This window comes from Acanthochromis polyacanthus, chromosome 7 (genome assembly GCF_021347895.1).
Source record: "Acanthochromis polyacanthus isolate Apoly-LR-REF ecotype Palm Island chromosome 7, KAUST_Apoly_ChrSc, whole genome shotgun sequence".
Taxonomy (NCBI): domain Eukaryota; kingdom Metazoa; phylum Chordata; class Actinopteri; family Pomacentridae; genus Acanthochromis; species Acanthochromis polyacanthus.
In genome coordinates, this window is record NC_067119.1 from 12,061,495 (window position 1) to 12,071,139 (window position 9,645).

Sequence of the window (9,645 nt, forward strand, 5' to 3'; positions counted from 1 at the left end):
AAAAGGAAGGAAAGGTGGAAAACAAAGGCAAAAGCAAGACCATAACCATGACAACTTCTAGCTGTAAGACAAAAGTGCTAACCACCAAGCCCTCCAAACAGAACTAAGGCTGAACAAAACCAAGTACAACATGGCTGTGGGAATATACTAAACAGAAACATAATGACAGACTGAATGAGGAATCAAACAGAAACAACGCTGACAAATTCAATGCTAAAGACTGCAAGACGTAACTGCAGGAGTCCATGAGGCAGAGAGCAAGCTAAAGAGTGGTAGTAGCCTAAACAGGTAGCAGAACCCAATGTATTTTGCAGGCAGGAGATGGAGGTGAATGCAGGGAAAACATTTGAGTAGAAGGACTAGAGAGAGGGAAAGGAAGATGTTAGGTTTGGTTGCTTTCAGGTAACATGAAAACTCTCCACCATTTATTTCAACAGTTAACCCTACTTTGAGTTTACTATATCTTACATTTCTTGGTCATGTTTCCCTGCCTGGTTTCACAGAAGCCTGTATGTTTCATTTTCTCACAGTTTCCTCTGATTCAGCTCATGACGTTATCATCAGTGTAGCTAGAAGGGTCTTGAGGCTGTTCCCCACCACAGGCTTTCTCAATGTTCATCACTTCTCACTCGTCCATTCTGCTCACTCATGCATTTCCACAATCAGACCACATCCTTTTGAGCTAAACGCATAAAAGCGAACATCGAAGTGGATTTCAGTGCATTCAGCATCAGATCAAAGAGAAAAGAAATGTCGTGTCAGAAGGATCTCTGTGTTTTTATCTCATGTGTGCTCCTCCTCAGTGTCCAGTCAAGTGAGTGTTATTCTCTGTACTGCATCAGTTTACTGAGCAACATTCTGCTTTCTCATGTAAACAAAGTGCATAGTCATGTTACTGATTTTCTTACAGTAGTGCAATGCATCTGACTGACCAGTTATTTACTCCTTTATCTGCTCTTTTTGTTGAGTAAATGTTTGAATATTTTTTTGTCTTAGGTCATGGTTCTGAGATTATTGGAGGGAAGGAAGTGACTCCACACTCGCTGCCTTTCATGGCTCTGCTGGAGACCAAAACACCAGCATGTGGAGGGATCCTAATCGATCCTAAGTGGGTCCTGACTGCTGCCCACTGTGAAAAGTAAGAACTGAAACTGTCATTTTTGAAGCTGAAAAAAAAAAACCTCAAATATGCATGATTTTTTTTTAACTGATTGTGTTAAATACAATATATTGCATAATGGTTATTTCAAACCCTGTGCTAATTACCAGCATTTCTTATTTACTTTAATAGTAAAAATGATCCAATCAATGTTATGTTTCCTTATAAAATGGCATGTCTCTCATATACGGTTATTTATTTCAAAAATTCATGTTTGCAGAATTTATTTTAGTGTAAAGTTCAAGGCGGGCAGATCTCTGTAAAGGAAGAAAAACTGGTGACGTCATTAAGCATAAATGTCACTTCAAGAAACCACAGAATCCACAGGGCTTGAGTTAAGATGTGCTCTTGAGCCTTGAAACTTTTGTATTTGAACTTTACTTTTCAGTTTCTATTTACATAACAGAATCTAAAGAGAGACAAGAGGCAGACGCTGAAAACAAATACTGCAGGGCAGAGACAGAAACCACTGCTAGAGGATAGTAGTAGCACATCAGTATAGTTTTATATCAGCTCACCACACAATGATATCACCTCAGTTCAGCTCTTATCAGCCAGCACTTCTTGACATTGAGCAGGTTTCAGTTAAATATGTCACATCCTGACCTTATTTCATACTTTCTATGAGTTAATTCACTTATAATAACTGTGATAAAGCATTATTTTACTGACCCCTGACCTGTTAATCTTTACTATAAATGGACTGTTATCTACCATTAGCTTTTCCAGGATTGACAAAGTGCTGCTGGGAGTGCACTCCATTAAAGAAAAGGAAAAAGACTCCAGGCAGGTCCGAAAAGTGAAGAAACGTTTTCCTCATCCCTGCTATGATAAGATAGACTTCGTCAATGACCTCATGTTGCTGAAGGTAAGGACAGAAGGAGCCATCTGACTTGGAAAATGGTTCAAGAGGATTGAGAAACATATTTGGAGCAATTTTGTTTGAAATCGATATTTGCTAATGTTGTTAAGACCGGAGAGAAAAATGACCACTAAATTTGGTCCAACTTCAATGATTGGTGATACAAAGTCAAGTTGTTGCTCCTTCTAACATTTTCTTCCAAACTGGACAATGTTTAAAAGTCTTTCTTCTAGGTCCACTGTCAGGAGAAAGTTATCCACATCTTCATCTTTTTTTGCCAAGACTGTTGCAGTTTCCTTCACACTTGATTTAGTGATTCAGTCCTTCTTGTCTCAGATGGAATTTCAAACCAGATCAGATCAACCAATCAAATGCCTCTACTGTTGCATTTACACATACAACAAATTAAATGTCTTTCATAAAAGAGAAATATTCCGTTTACTCTGATCAGTCACGGACACACATTAAAAATAAATTGATTTATAAGGTAAGTGTGATAGAAATGCTGTGACAAGGATGAGTGCAATAATTTGTTCAAAATGCAGCAGCTTAAATTCTACGTAAAACCAGACAGAGAGGCCACATTTTTCCTGTGCTGGTCTGTCTTCACTGGTTTCCTGTGCAGCATTGACCTGGTCCTTCAAGGCACAGTGTGGTTTCTGGCCCTATAGAGTGAATATTCTAAGTCTTTAACTGTTCTCACTAAGTTGCCTTTTAAAATGTTCATGATCACTTCATTCAATTCGTTTAATTGCTTGATTGGAATTGAATTGCCTGGCAACATATGGGAAAAAAAATGAATGGAAAGAAATAGTAAACAAGGAATAGGCTAGATAGAAATAATTTTAAATAAAAGTTAAACCACCTTGCTATTTTTTTCCACATATTCTATTAAAACAATCTCTGTAAATGCGACATCTATAGGTTATTTCTGTTTTATTTTCAGCTTGACAAACCTGTGAAGGAAACCAAGACGGTGAAATGTCTCAAGCTGGGCAGAACGGTGAAAGAGCCAACAGCTGGCAGCAGCTGTCTGGTGGCTGGATGGGGGAAAACAAATAACATTGCCAAGCAAATGTCAGATGTCCTGAGGTCTGTCAACGTGACTGTGATCGACAGGATGAAGTGCAATTCTCCAGACTATTACAACCTCAAGCCTGTGATCACCAGCAGCATGATATGTGCTGGTTCAGATGGTAAAAACAATGCAGACACCTGCGGGGTAAGTAACAGCCTTTCAGCTCCACTTCACCAGCTTCACTGAAGGCCATGAATAAAACAGAGTGTCATGTGTTTGTTCTCCCTGCAGGGGGATTCAGGAGGACCGCTGCTGTGCAATGGAGCACTAGTCGGAGTCACTTCTTTTGGAAGGAAGTGTGGCATGAAAACAAAACCTGGAGTTTACTCTTTTCTCACAGAAAAACATCTCACGTGGATCAAAAAGACAATGAAATCGTCTGACCTATAATGAGCCAAAAATTCAAATGGTTGCTTTCTTGGTAATCATATGCAACAATCTTTTTACCAAGGAAATGGATTTGTAGTTAAAGTAGATTAGTAACCTTTTCGTAGCTATAAATGTTGCTGCCAAGCTCACCGGTGTTTATTCTACCATCTGCAAAGCCAAAACTAGAACAAATATGTGGATCAGTTTATTACAGTAACCAAGTTGGACTACGTGCAGTAATAATGAAGTATTACTTCCAGAGCCACAGAGTTGGTTAATGAAGAGTTAATGTAGGGTTACAGGTGACATAAAGCAACAGCATTTACTTCTAGCACATTCGTCATGCAGTTTTTCTAGATGTATGCTGTAAAAATAGAAACGTGTTTTATCTTTTGGCTATTTAACATTTAATGAAGGGTATTGACATGTGTTAAAGGTACAAAATTACTTCTATAATATAATAGTATAATAAAAGGATGGATGGATTTGTGCAATTATATAAAAACAATCTCCTTGAATTTAACCATTTCCTCTGTTCAATAGAAAGGGGTCTTGAAGTCATGATGAAGTTGATGTAAAAACTTTTTATTTTCTTAAAAAAAATGGGATTCCAAGGCTATTCGCTATTACAGTCTTTGGATGTTATTTTATCTGAGACATGTAAACCTACAGTATATTTTCATAATTCTATTTGTATATTTGTGCATTTCAAAATGACAGCAATAAACGTCCAATAAAAAGGCTTTTCTTCACAGAGTATGTCTCTTTTTTGTGAAAGTGAATAGAATTGATGAGTTAATATCAGTAACTCCTGGTCTTTATTGGATTTTAAGAAGCTGACTAATAATATTAAAAAGCAGTTTGCAAGACACACCAGTCAGGCTTCAACCTAAACTCATTTTATCTTGTAACAGTAACAATTAAAATGTGAATGAACAAGTATCACATTTCAGACAAAGTTGATTACGTTGTTACAAAATAACAACGTAATCCTGCATCTTTAAGATCCTTTTAGAGGATTATTGGTTAATAAGCTGGAGACTTCAGAATCAGCAGCCACCCAGACGTCAATCAAGCACCTAGGCAGGGCCGGATTGGGAGTCAAATTCGGACTTTTTGGACCAGACCAGCCCACCTGTGCAATCGACCCCTATGATATTGGACATAAGAGCAGAAAGTTTGATTTGAGCTTGGAATTTTCCTGCTTTCATTTGGAGAGACTGAAGCTGGACACTCGAGCCATTTATTCCAACACAGTCTCACAGCAGTTTGTGAAGCAGTTGTGATCTTTAACCTTCTGGACTGTATACATGGATGTGAATTATCCTTTTTTGTAAAGTAAAAGCATGAATATTGAATTGTTGCATTATTGGCCACGGTTTTTACTCTTATATCCTTAGCCAACTACTTCTAAGGATGTTTCTTGTGGCAGATTAACACAATTTAAGCTTTTTATTTGTGTTTCCCACTATTTTAACCCCAATGACATCCGGGAGGTCAAAAGTCAAAGGTCAGCTGTCATGAGAAGTTGACAGGTGAATTAAAAAAACAACTAAAAACCAAAAATCTGCATTTTAAAGCAGGGGAAAATAGAGAAATGACTTTTGTAGCAGTGTTCTGATTAAAAAATACACTTTTCTCAGCTATGATGGTTAAGGCAGTTGTTGCAAGTTTAACATGTAGGGGAACATTACAAGTTTACCCAAAAAACAAATACTTACAAGTTATATTTACATAAGAAAATGCATTCACAGAAATAGAAATAAAGTGACTTACAGGAACATTGGTCCAGAGGGTTGAAATTTATCTGCACTGATGATCAACTGCACTGTAAAATCCAATTAGTTATCATTACTTAAAAAAAGCATGCAAACCGGTTGCACTTAAAAAAAACAAGTAAAGAGAACTAGTTAAATTTAGTTGTACTAACGAGCACTTCCTTTGTAGAGTCAGTCCTTCCAGGATTTCTCGGGCGTTTTTCGTGATTGTTGCGACCGAAAATGCCTGAATTTGAAGCAGCTTTTCTAAAAAAATTGCGATAAAAGTTGCGATGTTTTAAGCTTATTTATAGTGATGAAATTGCGGGAGACAGTGACAACTGCTAAAAAGCTGCATTTTTCCAGCTTGTAGAACATGTTTCAACACTGTAATTGACAATATTTAAAAGCTGGCACACCATGGTGGGAAATTAGCAGCAGCCAGATATTGGCTTAACATGACTCGGTTGTTAGATTTGCGGCACAAAATGCTAATTTACTATTGAATGAATCATATTCGGACATATCTGTCAGTGGCTTAAAAAGTTAATTTCACATCCTGGCACACACGTGTTCACACACACACGCTCACGGCTTGTCACGTCAATTAACAAGAACAGCACTGAGAGATTTTTTTCGCTTTCAACATTTTTCAAAGCCAAAACTTACTGTCAGCATTATGGCTCCATAGAGTACTGCAAAAATAAAGACTCACAAAGGAAAAGCTATTTTATTATAATTATTAGAATTTCCGTACTTCCTCACACCTCACACCCGCGGGTGCGTCCACCAAGACAGGTGTGTGTTCTGCATGTGTGCATACCGAATCACGTGACCTAAATATGTAGCCGCAACGAGAATTGATGGGACTCAGAAACACCCCCACAATTTAATCAGTTGTTCCTTGTATCATTTCCGATACGTCCACAGTGGTAGATTTGTAGGATCACAATCATGTGATTGTCAGCGGGCCGCTGAGGTAGCGTTCACTTGTTGCCATGGTTACCATGCCATGGTTACCTCAATGGGAAATCCTTAACAAATCACTGGATCCAAACTTTGAGCTGCATCACTGCCTAATCAGTTGGTCCTTGTGTCATTTCAGACCGACCCTGAAAACTTAATTTAAATCCCTGAGTCCATTTTTAAGTGATGTGGGTAACAGAGGAAGGATTCACACACGCTGATTGTCACATAACTCCGCCGTGTTCTTAGGGGGAATAAATAATCTAATTTACCTCATTCTTTCAGTGCTCTAACAGATCTGGATGCAACAGTTTCCATCATGGTGATTTGTCTGGTCTGCCAGCTAATGCATAATCAAGGATTTAGCCCACAGAATCAAGGTTTTTTACTTGCAGAATCAAGGATTTTTGCCTGCGTTTTTTCTGGAGGGGCTAAGTTGTGGCGAAATAATATTTAAGTTATTTAATAAATAATATTGAATAATAATATTAATATTTAAGTTGATGAAGAATCCCTCCTGTAAGTGGAAATGTGTCTGTAGAAACGAGTCAAAGCCCTTTTACATTTTAGCTAGCTTAGAGAACTTTAGCATGTTTGCTAAATTAGCATAATATGAAGCCTAAAGTGGTTTTAATGCCACAAGGTTCTGTGTGGAAAAATATTATATACTAATATGTACAAAGAGAAACAGACTTACTGGTGTTTTCAAAGTCCCAGGTCCAGGTGAACCAGGGCCGGCCCTTTGGTCAAACGACGGAATGACATAACGTTCAAGCCGCCCCTGAGGTGAACTCTGTTCCATGCTTGGTCAAACGAAAATGGCGTTAGCCAGCACTCCTGTCCCCTTTCCTCAAAACCAAGAAGCGCGTTTTCGCGCTATAAGCTATAAGATTGAAACTTCAATGTTTGTATTTTCGCTTTCAACATTTTTCAATGCCAAAACTTACTGTCAGCCATAGGCGTCAGTTTAGGGGGGGACGGTGGGGACGTGTCCCCCCCACTTTTTGTCAGGGGTCATTTTGTCTCCAACACATTCAAATTCTTCACATGTAAGCCGTTGTAAACCCAGTTATTTTCAGCAGTAGAGAAAATTCCGACGCTCCTGAACGCACCATCCGCACTCGGCCGAGAGTTGCACAGACATGCAGCACACCTTCGTGAGGTAAAAAAAAAAAAACGTGCAGATGCAACATTTGCGCCCGTGCCAAGTGGAAGCTCCGACCGGAGATGTGCAGGGGCAAAATTTCGGCCCGGGAGAATTAGTAGTATAGCGGCCCACAGACTTTTCAACCTGTATGTATCGATGGCGCAATAGGATGAGTCTCCGCCTTTGGTGCGGTGGTTGTGAGTTCGAACCTAGCTTGTGGCATTTTGCCGTCGTTCTTCGACATTTTCTCAAAGTGCTGTGGTCTCCGTCCCCCCCACTTTTAAAAACAAACTGACGCCCTTGCTGTCAGCATTATGGCTCCATAGAGTACTGCAAAAATAAAGGCTCACAAAGGAAAAGCTATTTTATTATAATTTCCGTACTTCCTCACACCTCACACCCACGGGTGCGTTAAATCAGTGCAATGTTGGGTCGCGCACATCATCTCTTTGTTCAGGACAACTTTCGGCTAGCTCGCGGTATTAGCGGTTAGGCTAACGTTCGCTCGCTAATGCTAAAGGTCGTAGCAGTAATTAAAACAAGTTGACAGGCAAAATTATGGATAATGTACCTTACCTTTCTGCAAAAGAATGATGTTTGTCACAAACAAAACTCAACTCGGCAGGTTGCCCTCGCTGCTCTGGCCTGTGTGCTGTACTTGTGCCTCAGTAGCTGAGCGGGAGAGTGAAGGTCTTCCTTCTTCTTTGTGGAGTTAACGGCTGTTGGCCAGCTTTACATTGGGCATTACCACCACTGACCCGGGTGTGGATCAGTCTTGAGAGAGACTGTGATTGCTACGTATTGTTGTGAGTGAGCTTAACTATAAATAAAGTAATCTTCACTCTAACACGAAGTATTTTGCATTTTTCACCATGCAAGTAACTGTTACTTCATAAATATTAGTAATAAATGCATTTTTTTTGATAACCTAGTAAAGTTAACTCATGTTTGCAAGTCAGGGCAGCTACTGGATTTTACAGTGTGAAGCTCAAGTGGAGGTCATTTGACAGATCTGAAACACAATCAGTCTTCCAAAGAGAGGCCGGAGGAAAGTCAGTAGATGTAACAGTAGTGAACAAGTGTTTCTTATTCATTCTAATGTGTCTGCAGAAATGCATGTTTGGGACTACTGCTGTGATTGGAGGTTAAATCTACCCATCCATGATCTATACACCGCTTAATCCTCATTAGAGTCTGGACAGGACACCAGTCTATCACAGGGCTACACATAGAGGCAAACAATCGAGAACACACATTCACAACTGTGGACGATTTAGAATCACCAATTAACCTCAGCATGTTTTCAGTCTGTGGGAGGAAGCTGGAAAACCTGGTGAGAACCCTCGTGTGCCAAGGAGAACATGCAAACTCCATGCTGAAAGATCCAAGGCCCAGGTCAGGACCATAGACTGTATATATAGTGGACGTAGCATCTGGCTCCAGAATTGAAGCCAACCCGGAAGTGTCAAAAACTTGCAATATCACGCCGTCCGCTAGGGTTGGCTCCAAGAAGCTTTTTCTCCATAGACCCCAATTAATTTTTGGAGAAAATAAAATTTGATAGACTGATTTTCTACAGCTCAGGATTTTTTTTCCCGTTAGTTTTCATGGTCAAAATGAGAGATCAGGTGGCCGATCTTAAAATAAATCAATACTGAATTTTAAATAAATCGTTAAAGTTGGCGGAGCCAGGGGGCGTGGCTATACTTGATAGACAGCAACAGAAGCCTCTGCGGTAAAACGTGGGCGGGATAAGAGAGTTCTCAGCCAATCCTGCCCCTAGTTGATCTCCGGTCCAGTCTGTTTGATGACGCTTTTTACGTCACTGGCTCCAAAAAATCCAAAACGGCGACCAGGAAGTAGCAAAATCTCGGCTTCATTTTCTCGGCGTTGAAACCAACGGGTGACGTCACGGTTAGTTTACGCCTGGTCAGGACTTGAAGTGGGTGTCTTCTAGTCGTTAAAATCCTAGTTCACTTCTTTTTTTTGGACCAGCACTTAGAAAGTTGAATGGTTTGGTAAAATCACAAAGGAGCTGTTTCTCATTACTGTAAACAGTAACCCTTTAACCTCCACCAGACTGGCCCCCATGAGAGATTTCACCTTTTTTGTGTGACATTATTAGAAGCATTCAGAACTGTAGCTTACTGTGTTCCTCTTGCTGCTTTCACACACTAAGAGTCTCTACCACACAATCTGAAAAAATTTGTTCTAATTACTGGTAAGTGTTACCACAGACTTTAAATTCTCATCAGTTCACAAGTCGGCGTGTGCATGTACGTGTGTATGTGTGTCCATTCTGCTGAC

General features: G+C 39.7%; 1 protein-coding gene across 1 annotated transcript; it reads left to right on the top strand.

Moving 5' to 3' along the window:
• Positions 1–575: 575 nt before the first annotated feature.
• LOC110947359 (granzyme A-like) lies at positions 576–4,182 on the top strand. The gene is made up of 5 exons (XM_051950818.1): positions 576–814; positions 997–1,138; positions 1,880–2,027; positions 2,968–3,243; positions 3,331–4,182. Exons 1-5 carry the CDS (start codon positions 751–753, stop codon positions 3,487–3,489), a joined length of 789 nt encoding a protein of 262 aa, XP_051806778.1. The 5' UTR covers positions 576–750; the 3' UTR covers positions 3,490–4,182.
• The last annotated feature ends 5,463 nt before the right edge of the window (positions 4,183–9,645 follow it).

Coding starts and splice junctions, on each gene's coding strand:
- LOC110947359 (XM_051950818.1), top strand. CDS start 751: ATGTCGTGTCAGAAGGATCTCTGTGTTTTTATCTCATGTGTGCTCCTC. Junction 2,028..2,967: donor ATGACCTCATGTTGCTGAAG/GTAAGGACAGAA, acceptor TTTTATTTTCAG/CTTGACAAACCTGTGAAGGA. Junction 3,244..3,330: donor ACAATGCAGACACCTGCGGG/GTAAGTAACAGC, acceptor TTCTCCCTGCAG/GGGGATTCAGGAGGACCGCT.